Source organism: Haliaeetus albicilla, chromosome 3, assembly GCF_947461875.1.
Source record: "Haliaeetus albicilla chromosome 3, bHalAlb1.1, whole genome shotgun sequence".
NCBI classification, from domain to species: domain Eukaryota; kingdom Metazoa; phylum Chordata; class Aves; order Accipitriformes; family Accipitridae; genus Haliaeetus; species Haliaeetus albicilla.
The window spans coordinates 18,269,195-18,288,563 of NC_091485.1; the positions used below are offsets into that span (position 1 = coordinate 18,269,195).

Sequence of the window (19,369 nt, forward strand, 5' to 3'; positions counted from 1 at the left end):
GCGCCGCGCCCGGTCTCGGCCCGCTGAAGGAGAGGACTACGAGCCCCGGGAGGCCGCGCGAGGGGGCGGGGCGGGGCGCGCGCCTGCGCAGTCGGCCCGGCCGGGCCTTCAAGGTGATGGTGGGGACGGGCGGCGCCGCACGTTGCCCTGCCGCGCGCGCGGGGCGGGGAAGGGGCGGGGACGCGACGCGACGCGACGGGAACGGCGCGCGCGGCAGCGGCCGCCCGTCAACAGCCGCCCGGTGCGTCTCCATGGCCGGGGGCCCGTGAGGAGGAGCGGTGGCTTTGGCCACAAGGTACCCGCTCGTGTGGGGCCGAGGGGCAGGGGCTGCCGCCCGGGAGCGGGCGGGCACGCGGCGGAGGCGGTCGGGGGAGGGGGGGCTGCGTTCTCTCTGGCAAACTCCGGGGCCGTTTTGTGTGGCGTGAGCGATGTCGGCCGCCGGTCGCGGACGGTTGTACCGCTCGAGGGCCGTGGTTAGGTTCGGCTCCTCCGGCTGCTTCTCTCCCGAGGCAACCGCTTCCGCGCCTGTCCTGTTGGGTTTTGGTTGTTTTCGGGGTTTTGGGGTTGGTTTTGGGGGTTTTTTTAGATTGCTTAAAGGGGCTCTACAGATGTTTTCTTGTTTAGTAAGTGTTTTGGGCGGTTTTTAGCGACTCGCTTGTGGCGTGTGACAAATACGAGCAAAGGGGCTGGCTTCCCTCAGTAGGAGAATCTCGGAGCTGAGAAATCCGATTTTTGCTCCTCCTGCCTGTCCGCTGGTAAAAATCATGGGTTTTGGCTCACCTTGAGCTTTCAGCGCTTTTTTTCTCTTGCGCTTTGTGTGGACTAGCTTTGGAGGTCTCTGAATCCGTAGGAGGCAGTGGCTGGCTGAACAAGACACAACCCTCTTGGCAAAGTCGCATGGAGTTACGGTCCTCGTTAGTAATCTGCTTCTGGTAATCGACTATGGGAGTTATCCAAGGAGTCAGACTGAGAAGTCGTAAGAATTTTTGTTAAGGCTTTTAAGTCAAATGTGGATTTGTGTCAGGCAGTGCAAACTGCATGTTCAGCCTCATTTATGTCCATTTCTGAAATGCCTTCTACAAGCTGGCCCAAAAGAGAAAACATTAGTTTGGACATGAAGTGTCCTAGAATTTCTTACCAAAACTAATTCTTAAAATGAAAGTGTTCCTCAATTTACCTAAACCCCAAGATGTTACTGTTATTAGAAGTATAAACATAAAATGATTTACCAAAGTTTTGCTACTTTAGGGAGAGACAGGGAACAAGTTCCTCAGTTGGAATGTGTTTTGCTGCACGTGCTGCTAGCTTATGTGACTTGCAGCTGCTTCTGTGTGGGAAATGCATGCTCAGAGGATAATGTGTCCCCACCATCCATCTCCTCCTATGGGGCTGACAGCAGGTGTTTATCTCTTTTTCTGTTCAAGGGCTGTTGGAGGTAGAAGGGGTATGATTGGCCTCTGTGGGAGCATTATTGAATTGCACTCGCTGTGTGAGAAGCAATTCCATCAGGGAGGAAAAAAAAAAATCATTTGATGATTTGGGTAGGTGGATATCAGGTGGCTTGCACATGGCAAAAACTGAGTAGGGAAATTCAGACTGCTAAAGAGTATGTAAGGAATGTAAGAAGTTAAAGATTTGTCTAGCATGACTGTCTACAGATCTACTTCACAGACTATAGCAGCTGATAAGAAAAAGGTTTGACCTGGTTTTGGTTTTTAAAAGGATCTGTGTAATTCTCTTGCTGTAGATGATCTTTTCTCCAGATGAACTGACCTAGCTCTGTGTGTATGCTTACAGGCATCACTAAGAAGTTGAAGTCTGTTTTTGCAAGACAGGGAGTTCTTGATGTCCCCTTTTCTCAGATAACAGCCCTCAGTTTGCATCTTGACACCTTTCTGGATCTGTAGGGAGTTCTGACTGGTCTTGAAGATACGGCCACAACAAATTCAAGTCAAAAGCAGAGAGAGCACTGATTTTTAAAATGTAAAACTGCTAGTTGAATGCATAATATTCCTTGCGATCAGTTAGTTTTGCAGACTGGAAAGAAGATCCAATGTAGTTCTTGTTGGTGTTGATACACTGCAAACCCAGGTAGTTGAAGCTGAACTTATTTTGAAAATTAGATGCCGAAGCAAATTCAACATCGATCAGCAATATTTCAGTAGTAAGAATGGAATAAAACCTCTAGAAGAACTGAGGCCTGGGCCCAAAACATGATTGAAGTCTTCCTGGACAGTAATGTATCATCACAATAGCTCATAAGGATTTTACTTTGATATTGCGATGGGTAACTACCCAGTTCCATCACTGTAGATCAAGGATCAACCTCAGGGTCAGGGATTCTTAATGACTCTAAAGTACCTCTAGTAGATTTTTTGACTTGAGACAAATGGATGGTGCAGTATGGCAGTAACAACAACAAAAAAGCATACTGCCCAAGTTATAGGACTTTTCCTTAATTTTTAAGTCTTGGATCATGATACCTCTAAAAACTACGTTATTCTTTATTTTCCTGTCATTACAATAAAATTACAGTAAGAGTAGAAAGCTAGTTAAAAAATGCTTATGATCTGTTGTGATGATACCTTCCACAAGTCAGTTGGTCTTGAAGGTACTAGTACAGGTGTGTTAAGCCCAACATACTTTGTTCATATTAAGTCAAGAATGTGTCACTTCAAACTGTCGGGAAAATTATGGTTTGACCAGGTGTTAGTAGGCCAGATTGGTGTGCCTAGTTATGTCAGCCTTCCCACCTTTTGTCTGCCTTAGTAGCTAAGCAGTTAAGGACAGAAGTAGTTTCTGCTTTAGGGCACTGGGATTACACAATAGGGCTTCACGCTGGTTGCTGTCTAGACTTCTGCAGCGCAAATAGTAGTGATCTGTGTTCTCATTAATTCTGTGTTTCCTCTAAACAGCTCTAATCCTTTCCACCCCAGTGCCTTCCATCACTCAGTTCTCCCCACATGATCTTCAAACTAGCTACCCATCATACGATTCAACAAAAAATGAAAATTTGTTGTTGTGTTACCAGACATGACACTGCTCCTTCTAAACAAAGACATCTGAATGGTAAAACTAGGTCTTACTCTGTGTACATCAGAAAGTACCACTTAGCTAGGCTGTAAATTTTAATTCCATGGATCTACTATTTTATTTTGTCCCAAAACTGACCTTGACCATGTGCAACAGTTCTTACATAAACAAAACAAGAAGTTGCATGGCTGTGACTGTGGCTTTGTAGACCATGCTAGCAGATGATCCCTTGCAGCTCTCTAGAACTCAAGTAGTCTGTCCTTGCAGAGTGGGATGAGGGAATGGGGCTTAATACAGTCAGGTGCTCGTGAACAAAATATAAAACACAGCAGTAGTTTTTTTCAAATGGATGGATTTTGTAGCTTCTGAATAAAAATACCTGAGTGGCTTTACAGCAGTTCTGTAAGTCTCTTCCAAAAGTGGCTAGTGGAAGAGTTGAGTAGAACATGAGGGCACTTAATCTTTTAACTGTAATTAGTTAACTGTAATGTGCTTTCAAAGGTTGCAGTGTTGCAGTCACAGGATTCCTTTCTCAACCTGAATGCAGCAATGTAGTAAATCTGCTACTTCAGACTGTGAGCAGGAGCATTATTAGGGTCCTGTTCCTGAAGTCCCATCAGAGTTCCTTCTGGTGTAAAGACACAGCTCTGTGAGTCTGATGCTCTTTCGGACACTTGTAGATGGTGTCATTTTGTTACTTGCATAGCTGCCAACATTAGCAATCATGTCATCTGTGCTAAAGATGCTGTGTAAGGCATTAAATTGAATAGTGGGCAAGAAAGTTTATCCACTCAGGTATCAAGACCTTAATAAAAATAATACTTCTTTCATAAGAACAGTTCACGTTCATTTGTAGAGTTGTGGGGAATAGCATTTACTAGAAATTAGAACAAGAGTGTGGTTTTGAGCATGTGTGTGTTCTGTAAATGTTATGATCAGCCTCTTCACACATAATTTTTCAAGATATTCTGATTGATACTACACATATTTCCCCATATGGAGAAGTTTGAATTCACAACAGAGAATTCAACACTTGCTTTGAATATTTAGGAAAGATTTGTACTCGAAGTGAATGTCTGCCAACAGTAATTCTGCTGAAAGATGAACGTTCTGTATTTTTTGCTGGGAAAAACGACAGCTTTTCAGTGTTTGAAAATGTGAAATAAATGTGGTGGGAGAATAAAAGAAAAAAAATATTGAACCTAATGCTTCCACTGTGAATTCTGCTGTTAATGAAGCTCTGGGTTTTTTTCAGTTTGGGGCTGGTTTACAATTATTCCTACTTTGTTTCTAATTGTGAGGCTTCAGAGTTTTTCCTTGAGCATGTTTTTTGAAAGTCTTAGAAGCACTTTGGGTGAATTTGATGGGTAAAAGACTCGTTACTTGGTGGGGGTTAAGTGTTTTGTAAAATTGTTACATAATATAATTTGCATTTAAAATATTATTACAGCCAATACTGTTGATTACGATTGGGTTATGGCGGGAAGAGATACAGAACAATGAGACAAGACCTGTGAAGATTCAAGGTAGCAAAAATAGCGTTTGTCAAGGGTAGAAAAAAACATTTTGGTAGTCACAATGCAAGATGAGGCCAAAGGGTCTACAGAGTTGGTGCTAAGATCCAAGTTTAAGCGTATTCCTAATAAATGCCTTTTATAATTAGTCAAGAGAAAGTATCTGCAGCATGTCTCCAGTTGTTTCATTAGACCTTTCAGGAATAAATATGTGATTATAACTCTAAGAGCTGTTCAAATTAAATATAATCTAAGTTTTATATGTCAGTGAAGTCCTGAGTGATCAGTAAGATTATGAATTAAAAAATGAGCTTGGCTACTAGAATCCAAATTATGAATAGCAGGAAGTCTTGAGCAAGCTGGAGTTTTAACTTTGTCTGCAACCTTTTGACTGTTACTGATGGCTCTGTTAGTGAAAAGATGTGCACAGCAGATCTGAACTCTGAAGAGAGGTAGCAGAACTTCACAAAAGAAATATCTGAACCCTGAACGTAGAACTAACAGTCATGTTTCTAATGCCTTCCAGCATGTCTTAAAATGTAGAGTCAGAACTCTTGAGATGACTGGTGAAAGTCAAAAGAGGTGAGGAATCTGCCAGATAAAGTTCAATGAACTATCAAGAGGGGAGATCCTAAGAGATTCTCAAACAATGTTTTGGTGAAGTGTGGAACACTGATGTGTGTATGTATTTGTGTTTTAGCATCTAACCCCTCACCAGTTCAGCTGTAGGGGGTTTTTTTCTGAGTGAGTTCACAGTGATAGGCAGGAAATGGCTGAAGTGAGGCTTGCTTTTGCAGCCCCTTTTAGTTACTTAGTAGAAGCTTCCCACTGCTTTGTAAACTGCATCACCACCCCCACACTCCCCTACACCTCCGTGTTAAGGGCCCTCTGGTTGAAAACCCTCTGACAGAAAAACACAAGTGTTTGGAGGGGAATGAACTAATGATACATTGGGAGATACAAGGACGAAAGAGGCTATTAGGGGTTGCTTGGGAAAGTTATTACACAAGAGTGGAATAGAAAGGAGGGAAAATTAGATCTTATTTTGATCATTAGCTTAAAGTGAAAGGTAATGGGCAGAAGGGCAAAATAATACACAGATGAGTACAATCCCTGCTTTGAACTAACAAAGGGCTTTTTAAACATTTTTAGCATAGATGTATATGTCTATTTCTAAGCTTAGCTAAAAGCATGACTTCTCTAACTTGCTTATTGCAGATGCGTGTCTATAGACTGACAAATAGACAAAAACCCAAATCAGATAGCACTTTAAAAGGCAGGTTTTTTTCCCCTTCCTTTGACATGTGCCTGTTACTTTGGGCAGCTCTGGAACCAACACAGAAGTTCCAGCAAATTTACGCTTGTTGGAATGAATCGTGGAGAGTAGAGACCTTCTGTACTATTAGTGTAAGAGGTGTACTTACGTAGAAATTCAGTAGAGGGCAGAATGAAACTTCTGAATGAAGGAACCCAGGGTAGCTGTTCGGCACTGCAAGGCAGGAAAACGGAGTTAAAAGATGGAATAGCACCAGTTATTCAAAACATAGTTCTAAAGAGCAGTAAGCACTACAAGTGATTGTGATACTTTCTTTTAGAAGAATTGGAGAGAGAACATTCACACTTTTATATAATGCTTAGCTGTGTGCAAGCTTAAGATCTAATGCCTTCCAACATAGAGGAAAATGGGGATACCACTGTCATATTGACTGGGTGCAGATCAGCTGTTAAGCCTCTTGTTTAGCATTCCAGATCTATAACTCAACACACAGGCATTGCATTAGGTTCTCCTGTTTTATTTGCCTTCTGAATCCAATGTTCAGACTTTATAAATGTCTACAAGAAGTTTTATTCTTCCTAAAGCTACTTTTTGTTGTGCTTTCTAATACTTACGTCTTGGAAGATTGTAGTAGCGAAGATTGCTGTGTGTGTTAAGGACCCTGTGAGGGTTTATTCTACTTTCTTGACTTCACTAAGTTTGTTTTAGCAAGAACAAGAGTAGTTGAGATAAAATAAGGGTAAAAAAGTTGTTGGCTTGTCTCCACTTATATCAGTATTGAGCTGTAGTAATATAATAAATTTAAAAATTATAGCATAGCATTTACTAAGTGAAGAGATTAGACATGATGGAGGTGGGATGGGGCTAATGTTTTAGGGTAATTTGTCTACAAGAGTTTACTCTTCCATTTGTTTTAACGTGATGATTTTTTGCCAACAGTTTAATAAATTTCACCATGACTTATTTTGCATTACTCCCTTTAACCAAAAATGTGGTGTTATATGTTTGGGTTTTTTTTTTTTTTGACAGCCCTAAATGGTAGACAAGATTGGATAGCTAGTGATGCCCAAACTTCAAATTATAACCCAAGTTTCCTAGTTTAGAATGAATAACAGATTGTATCAGGGACACTGCAAAAGCAATAAAGGTCATAATACAAATTCTAAATGCTCATTCATATATTCTGGAAGTATTAATACAAAGAATAAAAAGTCCCTATACACTGCCATTTTCCTGTCCGTGGATAGTGACTGCATGCTATGCTGAACCACTGCAGTTACTAAGAGGTTTATCGTTATATTTTACATTGAGTTTAGGAAAAGCAATGATGCTTTGCACATATTGCACTATTATTATAATGATTTTAAAATGTGTTCCTGGGTTTTTAGGCAACTCATAGATGCTTTCTGTTCAGTTGTAGTTTTCTTATTTTGGTTTATTAGTTAGGCAAGATGCCTTTTTTTTTTAAATATACTGCTAGTAAGTTCTTGACAAGAACAATTTAAATCTGAAAACAAGTTTTGAGATTTTTTTTTTAATTATGTTTAGTGAAAATGTAAGCAATACAGTGGGGTTTTTTATTAAACTGAGCTGTTTGGATAAGATCTCTGTACATTTGCTTTTTATGCAGTCTGAAAGGTGAGCTGGAAGGGATTTCTGAAAACTTGGTTTGTGTCCTTTCAAAATCATTCTGTATATACAACACACAACCCTCAAAGTTTGCTTGATTTTACACTAAAAATGACAAGAATGTAAATTAATTCTCTAGGTTCACAGAAAGGTGCCTTGGGAATGGAAAAAAGCTCATGGATTTTCATTGGGAACTCTCCTGTGGTATAATTAATGTTCTTTTTTTAAACAGTAACAGAATAAGTGAAAATGCTTTGAATTCATCCATATTTATATATTCTATTCAGAGTGTTTCTGGTAGAACTGAGAAAATAAACCACTGTAGTCTACATATACTACACCCGCAATTCCCTCAGATGCTTTCTGACCTCTTTTGTAAAAAAACTTACACTAAAGTTTTTGCCATCTTATATCCACACCTGTTCTTGTATTTTAATTTCTCTGGTAGCTCAAAAAAAGTTAATTGTAACAGGGTAACTGTTTTTGTACAAGTCATCCTGATGAAAGTTTCATCTGACAGCATCTCTGGCATGATTTCTCTTTTCAACAGCAGATATCCACAGCAGCCTTTGCTGTACCTATATTGGCCTGGCTTGCTGTTTCTGTGTTTTCCAATGATTCCCTGTTTCTTTTTTGCATAAAATGTTAGCACACATCCAAAACCATGAATTTGTGGTAGTCACATAGACCAGTTCTGTGACATTGAGAGATCCTGAATTTTTGTTGTCCTAGGAACAAAAGCAAGTCTAATCTCTACTTCCTAGTAATCACTGGAAGGCAAAGATGTAGCAGAGCAAATGCAAGAGATAGTTCTCTTGGAGTAGATCATGTTTATGCCAAAGCTGATCTAAATTATAACAGAAGTACAAAAGTTTGCTAAATAAAACCTCTAGCACTGTAATGAGAAGCTGATCTATGCTCTTCCTCAAGAGGCCACTAGAGCACTCCTTTTGTGTCAGAAGGCTTGTTAATAGCTTGCCATGAGACAGACGTGCCTTCAGGAACTAAATGGATGTCCAAGAATCCCAACCAGGAGTATGTCCTGAACAGCCAAGATCTCTTCAGCTCAGTTTACAGCCAGCTGGAGATACTACTAAATAGTTAGCCAGAAAATGACAGCACTGAAGAGGACACCTTATCCCAGAAGTGTTTGTATATCTTTTCATAGTTTGTCCTACAAGCATCTAGGCAGTCACTGACAATATGGGATTCTTAAAGCAGAGAACAGCTATATTTGTCCTTAGACATCTCCATATTTTTTTTTTTCCTTGGGGCATTTTTAAGAGAAAGCTAATGTAGAAATCTAAGATGCTTTAAAACACTTTCTGCTCCCCACCCCTGGCAAAATTCTCATCCACAGACTGGCTGCTTTTCCTTCCACCTTGGTATCTGAAGATCCTAGCTTCTGTCCTTTTCTGTGCCTTTGCAGCATCGTGCAATAGCATGAAAAAAATGAAATACGCTAAAATGAAGAAACAACTTTTGAAAAGTCACTAGGTGCAATTGTGGATAACATTTAGGTTACTGTCCTGACTTCTTGAGAATCTGAGTGGTTTTAACAACCTAAAGTTACAGGGGCAGTTGTACAGCTTATAGCTCCAGTAATTTCTTTAAGAAAAGTATTATATTTAGAGAAAATTGTCTCAAATCCATAGGCTGACACACTTTCTCCCACTGCCTGTTGAGTGCACAGGGTACTAGGAACTCCCTTTCACTAATTGCATCTTAAAGGACAGATTTCTCTGTATTCATCTCATGTTTTAGAGGGATGAAACAACTAGTTTCGTATTTCTTTGGACCTCCAACCACATTAAGTGTGCACTTTGAGTTGTCTGTCCTGTTTAAGATGTTTGCAATGTTGAGCCAAGTAATTAAAATATTAGTTTAGCAGCTGCATCCATCACCCCTTTAACAATATTAATTTCTTTAAAATCAGTTTACCAAGTGTATGCTATATTAATCTGTTATTTTATTCATTTGCCTTTCCTACATCCTACTGTAACCATTATAATACTTCCCTTGTTTAGTCTTATAGTGCTGCTGGATAGTAGTGTAATCCTCAATTTACTGACACTTCAAAAGTCTCTCCTTTGTTCATTTAGATAAATAAAATAAAGCACGTACCTATGAAACACAGTAGGATTGTTAGGAAAATTCCATAGGATTGTTAGGAAAATTCCAACCTTGTTTTGAAAAACCTGTTTTCTTTTATTCTCTCAAATACAAGCACTATTGTATCTAAGCCTTTTCTTATATACCAAGCATCTAGCAAAAAGCTTTTTTAAAGTGGAGAAGCAAAAAATTAAGCTGGTTCACAGTATTAGCTAGAACCCATACTATTGTCTGTGCTTACAAGGTTCACAACCTTTTCAGGATCTACACTAGATGATTAGGGAACCTCCCCTTTGACGAGCCAGGTCTTGCATAATGGAGGAAAAAACCCTTAATGAGTTCCAAGTCCATCTGAGGATATAGAAACAAAAAAAGTGGTGTGGCAAGTCTTGTAAGTGGCCATGCTAGTTCCTCTGCTTTAAAGCCATTGGTGACATTCTATTTTTAAATCTTATACAGTGCACCTAACTCTGTGAGCAGAGGCCTTGAAACTCATTTACTAATCACAACTATGCTAGCAACTGACTGATGAGTGTTGAACACATAGTAGTGACCCATTGCTTCTTCATGTTAAGGAGAATTCTCACCCCCTGGGAGCCATTTCGTACCCCAATGTTCTGCAGCCATTGTAATGAATCAGAGGTGTGGTACAGTCTTACTTTTGTGCTGTCAGTAGCTGCAGGACAGCAAAACCTGGAAATGGTGTTCAGCGAAATGCTACTATATGCATACTATATAGAATGGGAAAATTCAGAAATACTCTGTTTCTTCTTGCTTCTGTACAGAAGAATGATCTTCTTCCAAGGCTGTTGGAATGCAGAGCCCTGTTAATAACATTAATGAACCAAAATCAGAGTGCTGAGCATGGTTTCCCCCATGTTGTATGGTGGCAAGTTTCAAAGCTTGTTTGGAACAGGTACTTTTCAATAGGGTACCATCCACTCAAAATAGCTGAACAACAGAAGTCTGACCCAAGAGCTCCAAAATTCTCACAGATGGATAGGTATCCTTTGCTGAGTCTGCTGGCGGGATATTGTGAAAATCTACTTAGGGCAGATGCTCAGTGTTGTGTACTGTTAGTGAGAGGGGGAAACAGTCCTCTGTGGAGAGTTTTTATCCCTCAGGAGTGTAAGTGGCAATAGGCAAGCCAGGTAGTTGTCGTCTTCCAGTTTGTTGTTATAATTTCTATAAGTCAGTAAGGTGGTTGGTGTATGACAGAGTCCCATCTTAACACTTGACTTTTGCTGAGTGTTTTCCACTACTTTTTGTTTTGAGAAGCAATTGCATTTGGATCTAAGTAATCAGCAAGAATCTCTGCTTCTTGTAAAACCAGAGATACTACAAGCTTTTACAACTTCCAGTGAATTCTTACAGAAGACTGACTTGCTCTATAAGCAGCAGTACTTCTTGGCTCCCACTGAGTTCATAACTCAACAGGAGTAACTGCTTGCTTGCATAGAGACTAGAGTTCCCTTTTCCCCTGTTGATGCAATACCTCCTGTTAGTGTGAGTTCAACAAAAGCGGGTGTCTATGCTTCACATGCAAGGTAGAGGTTACTGGGGAGTTTGAAACCATTCTGCCAATCTTTTCCCCACATCAAACATTGTTTAATTCTAGTAATTGCAATTAATTCAAGCACAACGATAACATAAAAATACCTAGAAAATATATAGGCAGGAATGTTCCAACAGATGCATTTGGGTTATGAAACTTTTGTCTCTTGGAAGGAAACAGTAATTCACAGTTGAGGAACTTTTAAGTTACACAGAAAAAAAATTCTCCCATTAGTGTGTCAGTATCCAAAGGGGAATTTATACCAATAAATTCTTCAGTAAGCAAGGTTTCAGGCTGACCAAAAATCTTCATAATGTTAGTTTGCTGTTGTTACTATTTCTCCAAATGCACCTTTTTCTACTTTAGCAGAGTCATCAATATGTTCAAGACATACATTTGAAAGGTGGTGAACTAGTGGAAGAGTTGCAACTTTTTGAAGATACAAACCTTACCATACTTTTCTTGTTACGTAGCTGGAAAGTAATAAAGGGTATGTATGGGTTCTTTTTTTTTTTTTTTTAAACTTCTGCCTATGTTATGAAGTATTAATCATTTTCAGCAGCCTAGACAAATTCACTATCAAAACACCTGACTGAAAGATATTTAAGTCTATAGGTGAAGCAGACATGAAGACAACAGTGGAGTTTCAATTAAACTTGAATGATTTCTAGTTAGGATCAAGAATTATGATAATTAAAAACATAAAAGCATCAGAAAGATTTGAAGGTTGTAATATGACTAAAGTGGCATTTGTTACATAAAATCAATTAGTGGCACTTTTTTGGAAGGAAGGAAAATTAGTTCTGTAACTTGCAGTCATTGTATAAAGGAAAGGAGAGAGTTAGTAGTTCATTCACTAGTTCAAAGCATGCATTTGGGGCAGGGGTGGAAATGACTTCTTTATGTCTATGCATGCCAAACATAATTCCTCTCTTCTGTGGGGAATCTCTCAATGGTTCTTTTGAACTTTCAGGAGTAACTGTTAAGTATTCAAAATCATAAAGTTAACTGGGCTATCCGCAGTTTTAAAATATTCTTTGCATTGTAATATTTTGGAAATTGCAGTTCAATTTTGCTCCTGTTAATACATGACATTCAACAGTACCATCCCCCTTCCTAACAGGTGTATACTGGCAGGCTGTTATGGTTAGGTTTGTTACTATTAAGGGGATTGATTGATTATTAATAGTAATTATTATTATTGATTTGTGTGTGTGTGTGTACGAACCTTTACTCTTAGTTCAAAATAGTATAGAACACGAAAAAATATACCAAAACTAAGAATGTATTTACACCAAAAATTAATTTTAATTGCACTAGAGTGAGTTCATACTACATTTATGTAGGCTCGAAGTGTCACTCAAACTATCAGCTGCTACTAGAAGTGAAGTTTCAAGGGTAATTTTTCAATAACTGTGCCAGATTATGCAGATAAAAGCAGTAGATAGCACTAAACACTTAGAAATGTTTTTAGAGAGTAGAATGAGCATTTTAGCTGTGAGGAGCAGAGTGTGTTAAGTGAAGGGGCCATTTTAGTTCAGAATGCTAAAAAAGTGAGTTCTAAAATTATTTGCTGAATTCTAGAAGGTAACAATTTCTGCAAAGCAAGATAAGGAAAACATTTTAAAGTAGAAGAATAGAAAGCAATTTAAAATTTGAGAATGTCAAGTGGCATTGGAGCAAATAGAAATCAGATTATTGAAATGCATTTCATTTACTCTTCATTGTTTCCTCTCTATAGAAACCTCAGCCACACTTCATCAAAATGCAGCGGAGTCTATTACATACTGCATCTCATCTGGCGCATGGGACATGTTTGGGTTTTCCTCGCACTAGTACCTTTCAGTGCTTAAAAGGACAATCAGTGTTGTCTAATGTTGGATGCAAAGTGATTTTAGCACTGGACCGTCCTAAACGATGTCTTCATGCAGGTGCAGCACAGTTTGTCTCAAAGAAAAGCGGTTTTTCATCACAGCCAGCAGACACTCCTCACAAAGTATCAGAAGAGAGAAATCCTTTGACTTCGGCCACTGATACACCCAAGCAGAGCCCTGTAGAGTCAGATTCTTCAGATCCTGATCCATTACAAGACAAATCAATTAGTCTCGTTCAGAGATTCAAGAAAACTTTTAAACAGTATGGAAAAGTCATGATTCCAGTGCATCTTCTGACTTCTACTGTATGGTTTGGATCCTTTTACTATGCAGCCATGAAGTAAGTTGGTATTTTGTTGCAGTGCCCCATACTGCTGTTGAATTGAGACTGACTTTCACACGTGAAAGGACATATAAATTATTATTACATGTTAAAAAGTGCCTCAATATCTAGTAGGGAAATGATGCTTCAGTTAAAAATGTAGCCTAAGATTAGTATCGAAAGTATATAGAATTCATGAGAGTGTCACGTACATACTATTGTCATGTAGTTATTGCTGTGTACCAGATATGTTGTTAACATTTGAAGGAATGCTCATCTCCGCAAAATATGCATGGATGTAAACAGCACTGAAATTACTAGTAACCTCTCACAAGGTAAAGATAGGGATTTGGAATCCTGATTACAAATTGCTAGGTGAGATCTTTATAGACCTGTTCTTTTTTTGCTGTTGGACTTGAGGGTTATTTCACCAATTCTTCCCCCCTTCATCCCCAGTTCTCCTTCATCATTGGACTTCCATGTCGTTTACCTCACTCTGAGCTCCTTGCAAGCCATGTGTATCTTTTCCTTTTTTACTTCTTTTTCCTGTCTTTCCTGTCTTCCACTGAAAAAATTGCTACTGTAGGCCAGACTTTTTAATTGGAAATTAAATATTTGTGTAGCTAAAAAAAAGATAAGTATTCTAATTTTAGTTTCTTTCAGCTATAGCATGTGCCAGATACTGTTATGGAAAATGGCATTTATTGGGAAAAAAACCTACTATATCAGCTATGAGCTGCTAGTTCAGGTGAAAGAGTTTTTATCTATCTGCACATGGTTTGCTAAATATGAGTAAATGTTTATCTCTGGATTGCAAGTGTTTTGTATTTAATAATAGAAAGCATGAAACAACGACAGTTCATGGCGGCAACAGTGAGGCTTTGACATCTGAATGCCTTACCGCACAAGTGTTTGTTTTAGTTACTCTAACCAGCTGGCATAATTGCCCTTTCTAGGAGCTATAGATCCAAATGTCATTCTAAATTTAGCTCATGTCAGAGGAATAAAGGTCTTGAGCTATAAAAATATTTTGCTTTGGATGAATTCAGGTTGATGCTTACATCCAGACATTTCAGATTGAGTGAAGATTACTTTTCTTGAAACACTTAAGTTAGCTGCTAAAATCAGTATTTATTTGATGGATGAAAACAACAGAAATATTTAACTAGAAATTATAACAAAGCTTCAGTTTGTCATGCCATAGGAGCAAGACCCTCCTGAAGTGGAAAAATACCTTTCAGAATGACTGCTCATGATATGAGATTAAACAATGGTGATTTATGAAATAACATGGTTAATGCTGTCTTTCAGATCTTACTTGGTCTCCATTTTCTACTCTGGGGCTAGGTCTTCGGATTGTAGTTCTAGTAACTGTTAGTAAATTACTGCCTGTTATTGTTACTGATGCTGAAGTGATCGCGTGCACAGAAGAATGCTTTAAATAGTAGGCAGAAATGGATAATGATACTAATAATACATCACTAAATATTGGAAAGTCAGGTCATCTATAACTGCATGTAGCTTTCTACTGTAATGTAAAGACAGTCTGTCTTTTTTTTCTTTGGTGCTGATGTTAGCTTCCCTGGTTTTCAAATAGAAAGAAATGGTGATAGGAGCTCCCTCCACCCACCTTATATTGATGAGGTAGAACAACTGGGCACAAAACCCCTGAAGTCTTGTCCATATAGCATGTTGCTTCCTTTTCTTTTGCCACATTCCATTTGTTTGATATATTTAAAAGTGAATGGAGGACACAGAAGTATGGATTCAGTGCTTCTGGGCACACTGCAGAGTAGTCTAAAATTTTAGAAAGAAAAAAAATTATTTTGGGTAAAACAGAACATGAAGTTGAACCTGCACAACGGGAGCCTGAGTAACTGTCTTACCACCATTATATTTACTTGTCTCCAAACGTAATAATTTGGGACACTGGTAAGTTAGTAGCTACTCAGCCCAACAGGGATAGTATAAATGAGTCACCTCTTGGGATGCTGAAAAGAACATTAATTTGCCTATATGTACAGAAATATAAATCCTGTAAGTATATTGATTAGATGAAAAAGTACTTTGCTATCAAATTACAAAGTTTGTATAATAGATTTAAAGAATGGAAATGGTACTGTAAATCACTGTTCAGGTTTCAAATTCCAATTCAGGTTGCCAATTTTTTTTCTCTTTTATAGAGGAGTAAATGTTGTTCCATTCCTGGAGTTGATTGGCTTACCAGAGAGTATAGTAAACATCCTGAAAAATTCCCAGAGTGGAAATGCACTAACTGCATATGCATTGTATAAAGTAAGTATAATTATAGTTTGTAAATAAGCTCTAAATCTTGCCTGGTGAACTGAACAGGGTTTATTTGTTTACAGCAGAAAGAATTAATGCTGTTTTCACTCTTTGAGTTACACATACTTCAGCATTCATTTTTGTAGTAAGAATAGTCACATGCAAATTGATAGGGACTCTGTGTTCCTTTAAGGAGTCTGTCTGTATTTCTAAAATAACTTATTTGTTTGCTGCAGAACTGTTGTCTGCCCTCAGAGCTTTAATTACAATTAAGTTATTCCTCTGTATTCCTGACATAATGAACAGGGATAAAGAGGTAAAGTCTAAACACCTCATGATTTCCAGGTAAACATACAGTTGTTATTATCCTAGAGGATTCACTAGTTTGTCTTCCTACCTTAGTTCTTCATCATTGTCGAGTACTTTTGTTGTCCATTTGAATCAGTTACTTACATTCAGGTTTGGGTCTCTTTTTATTGATTTATAGGTGCACAATCTGTGTTTGGGAAACTTGAAACACGTCAGACCATGCAAAAACAAAGTTCTATATTTGCTTCGAATGCCACTTATCTGTTTTGTTTCCAAATGCCATGTGCATCTTCCCTGTTATTTAAAGGCATTATTTTCCCAAACAAAATGTGAAAGCACTACTCTTGCTAATTATTCCTGTGCCTAAAAGAGACCAATAAATAAATGTGGTTAAATATAAAGAATTTATTATAGCTGGGAGATCTGGCAGAAACTTTCAAGATGTGGAAGCATTAGAATAGGTTGCAAAGGGAAGATTGTTCAGGCTTTACCTTTGAAGTTCTGAAAGAACAGGTTAGTCTATCTAGAATAATGAACCTGATTTGTTGTGTCTTGGATTAGCTGACCTCTGAAGGTCTCTTTTAGCTCTAGTTTTCTATGTGTGGGTCCTAGTTTTGGACTGAAAGATGCCTATACTCTTGTGAATTTTAGAATTTAAAGTATATCTTGTTTGCTTACATGGCTCAGTGTTGACATACTGTCTGTTCTGAATTGCATTCTGAGATGCCTAATGCTCGTCCCACAAGCTGCACAGGGAGTTGTTGGGTTTTTTGTTTTTAAATGTAAATCTAATGCCTGTGCTAGTTTTGTCAAAAGGATACTTTAAGTAAAAGGTATGCATTTCTGGGGAATGCACTGTAAATTGGCTTATTTCCTTATAAATACAAGATCTTTTTAGTATCTGACACTGGCCAAAATAGATTTTCCATATTAAAAATACCTTTTGCTAGATAATATTGTCGTGTTATATTGATATGGTGTGTTCTTTGGTTTCTTTAAGATTGCAACTCCTGCCAGATACACTGTGACTTTGGGAGGAACATCCATCACTGTTAAATATCTACGTAAGAATGGCTACATGTCCACACCACCACCAGTAAAGGAATATCTACAAGATAGGATGGAGGAAACAAAAGATAAAATTACAGAGAAGATGGAAGAAACAAAAGATAAAATTACAGAGAAGATACAAGAAACCAAAGATAAAGTTTCATTTAAGAAAATAAAGGACTAGGAGGGATGCTTAATTTTCAGATATATCAAATTTAGCACTTTAACCTTTTGTGAGGCAGGATATACAAAGTGTACTTCTGAGCTTTTTTTTTCTTTTTTTCTTTTTTTTTTTTCCCCCTTGTCTGGAGACTACAATTGCTCTGTGGATTTAAAAATTCTGTATATTCACCAAGGTTAAAGTTCCCTGGGGGAGAGTAGTTGTGACAAAATTTCAATTTACAGAAGGAATAATGAATCACAAATTAGAAGTTCATGTGTCCATTGGTAATAGTGTTAACAGTTACTCTTCCCTCTTTTCTTCCTCCTGCCCCCCTCAAAATGAAGATGGTTTCTTTCAAAAGCCACTACTTTATTCTTCTTCCATCATAGTGCACAGCCATTATTCCATTAGACTGAATCTTCCATTAAATGAGAATGAAGATTTCTCTGCTGGGAAGGGCAACATATTTTGCTTTTCAGAGTATGTGGACCCAGGCCTCTTCAATAGTGATCATCTCTCAACTTGGAGACAGACCATTATCAGTAATACTGCACATGAAGGAATCAATGGATTAGCCAGTCAGTTGGAATGAATTGTAATGGCTACGCTAACTTCAGCTGAGCTGAGCTGTGATAGTTTACAGGTTTGGACTATGAATCTTTCTTGGACAGTCTATCTTTTCAGAAATCTCAACTGAAATCTATGGGAAGATGAGTTAATCAGAGTAGCCATACTGTCAAGTATACTTTGTTTCCTAAAGTTGATTTACAGTAGAAAAAAAGTTATTACATGAAATTAATCAATAATTGTATATTAAAAACTAGGATTTTTTTATTATATTGACGTTTACAAAACTCTTTCATTTCATTTTCAGAACAAAAAAAATTCTGAAAGAGAAGTTTACTTGAGAAATTGGTATACCAAGGGGCTTTTTAAACTAAATACATGCAAAGTTAAGAGTTAAACCCAAAAGTTCCTCCTCCCATTCAGGAATCCCTCAGACTTTAGTAGAAAAATTTAACTAAAATAAGCATAATTTCAGAGACAGAGATCACCATCTACTAAACTTTTTTCCCCTGGATTTTCTTAGGTCAGGCAAATACTTATTCATAGCTGAAGGCTGAAATGCTGTCTCAGAGATGTCATAAAGGACTAAAGTTCAAACTGTTCTATTTGACTGGGCAGACAACCTTCTCTCCTGGTTTTACTCAAATGTAGGCTAAATTTGTGTTCTTTTTTCCTATTTCTATTACAGATCCCACTTTGTAGCTGTGCTCTGCATGTGTATCTTGTTTCATAAAGGTGTTTTTTTGCAGGGGGTATGCAGAAGCAACAGAGTTGGGTCCTGAGCATTGTAAATTACTAGAATAAAAGAATATGGCTGACAAAGTATCAGCTCTGTCCCACTCTTATGTGTTCAGTCAAGTCACTGAGAGCCTCTCCATGTTTGAGTGAGTCAAACTTCATTAACGTAATTATGCAGGATTGATTATGTACTTCTCTGCCTCTGTCCACATGTCAAATCGTGACTGCAATCTATTGCCTACCTCACAGGGATGTTGTGAGGAATAATCATTGTATGTACATCTTCAGGGCACTGAAAAGTGCCATGTTTCTGATAAATATTATTAAAAAATAATTCTGTGAACTCTTACACTGCTGAGATAAGCACTACTGTAGAATTAGAGTTAATAGATGCTTTTCTTTTTTTCTATTTTAGTGTACTTTTCCTTACTCTCCTCATGCACGCATTCTTCTGATGTGGGTGTTTGTTCTGGTTTTCCATTTTTGCAGGTGGTGTTGCCTCTGTCCTGCAGCACCCTGCAAAGCCTGAGGTCTGCCCCAGTAATACAGCATGGTCATCCTCGCAGTCTGGGACCACACATGGGAATCTCTTGGTGCAGCTCACAGGATCCATCTCTTCTCTGCACATAGCAGGGGTTGCACAGTGTTGCTGTCCTAGAATGGGTCTGTAGCCCCCAGGCATGTTAGAACTCATTTATTATATAGGGTTTTTTTGGTACCCCCATCCTCTTGCCCTTCCCCATGTCCAGCTGGCCTGTGACCACTCCCATGCTTGCATGATCCCTCACTACCAATGCTAAGTGCAAAACATCTGCTCTCTTAACTATGTGCAGTAGACTGTCCTAGGTGACCATTTCTGCATCTGCAGGAGCGGCTCATAGTGACTATTGTCAAGGCCCTCATCTATGTACAGTTTGGTCAATTTTGCAGCATGAACAGCC

General features: G+C 38.5%; 1 protein-coding gene and 1 long non-coding RNA gene across 5 annotated transcripts; one reads left to right on the forward strand and one right to left on the reverse strand.

The window, feature by feature from the left end:
- The first annotated feature begins 145 nt into the window (after window positions 1–145).
- On the forward strand, window positions 146–18,771 carry FAM210A (family with sequence similarity 210 member A). 4 transcript variants are annotated; one of them, XM_069778912.1, is made up of 5 exons: window positions 146–295; window positions 11,486–11,609; window positions 12,861–13,333; window positions 15,499–15,610; window positions 16,911–18,771. In XM_069778912.1, exons 3-5 carry the CDS (start codon window positions 12,885–12,887, stop codon window positions 17,142–17,144), a joined length of 795 nt encoding a protein of 264 aa, XP_069635013.1. In that variant the 5' UTR covers window positions 146–295; window positions 11,486–11,609; window positions 12,861–12,884; the 3' UTR covers window positions 17,145–18,771. The 4 variants fall into 4 exon arrangements, with proteins under 4 accessions (XP_069635013.1, XP_069635014.1, XP_069635016.1 ...); XM_069778913.1 differs by having other exon boundaries at window positions 177–295; window positions 11,489–11,609; XM_069778915.1 differs by lacking the exon at window positions 146–295 and adding an exon at window positions 4,482–4,559.
- LOC138684700 (uncharacterized) lies at window positions 5,535–15,107 on the reverse strand. Its single transcript, XR_011323947.1, has 3 exons — window positions 14,946–15,107; window positions 10,325–10,388; window positions 5,535–6,036 (listed from the first exon to the last, which is right to left on the reverse strand). It is a non-coding gene; the product is annotated as an uncharacterized lncRNA (long non-coding RNA).
- Window positions 18,772–19,369: the final 598 nt, after the last annotated feature.

Coding starts and splice junctions, on each gene's coding strand:
- FAM210A (XM_069778912.1), top strand. CDS start 12,885: ATGCAGCGGAGTCTATTACATACTGCATCTCATCTGGCGCATGGGACA. Junction 13,334..15,498: donor TTTTACTATGCAGCCATGAA/GTAAGTTGGTAT, acceptor TCTCTTTTATAG/AGGAGTAAATGTTGTTCCAT. Junction 15,611..16,910: donor CTGCATATGCATTGTATAAA/GTAAGTATAATT, acceptor GGTTTCTTTAAG/ATTGCAACTCCTGCCAGATA.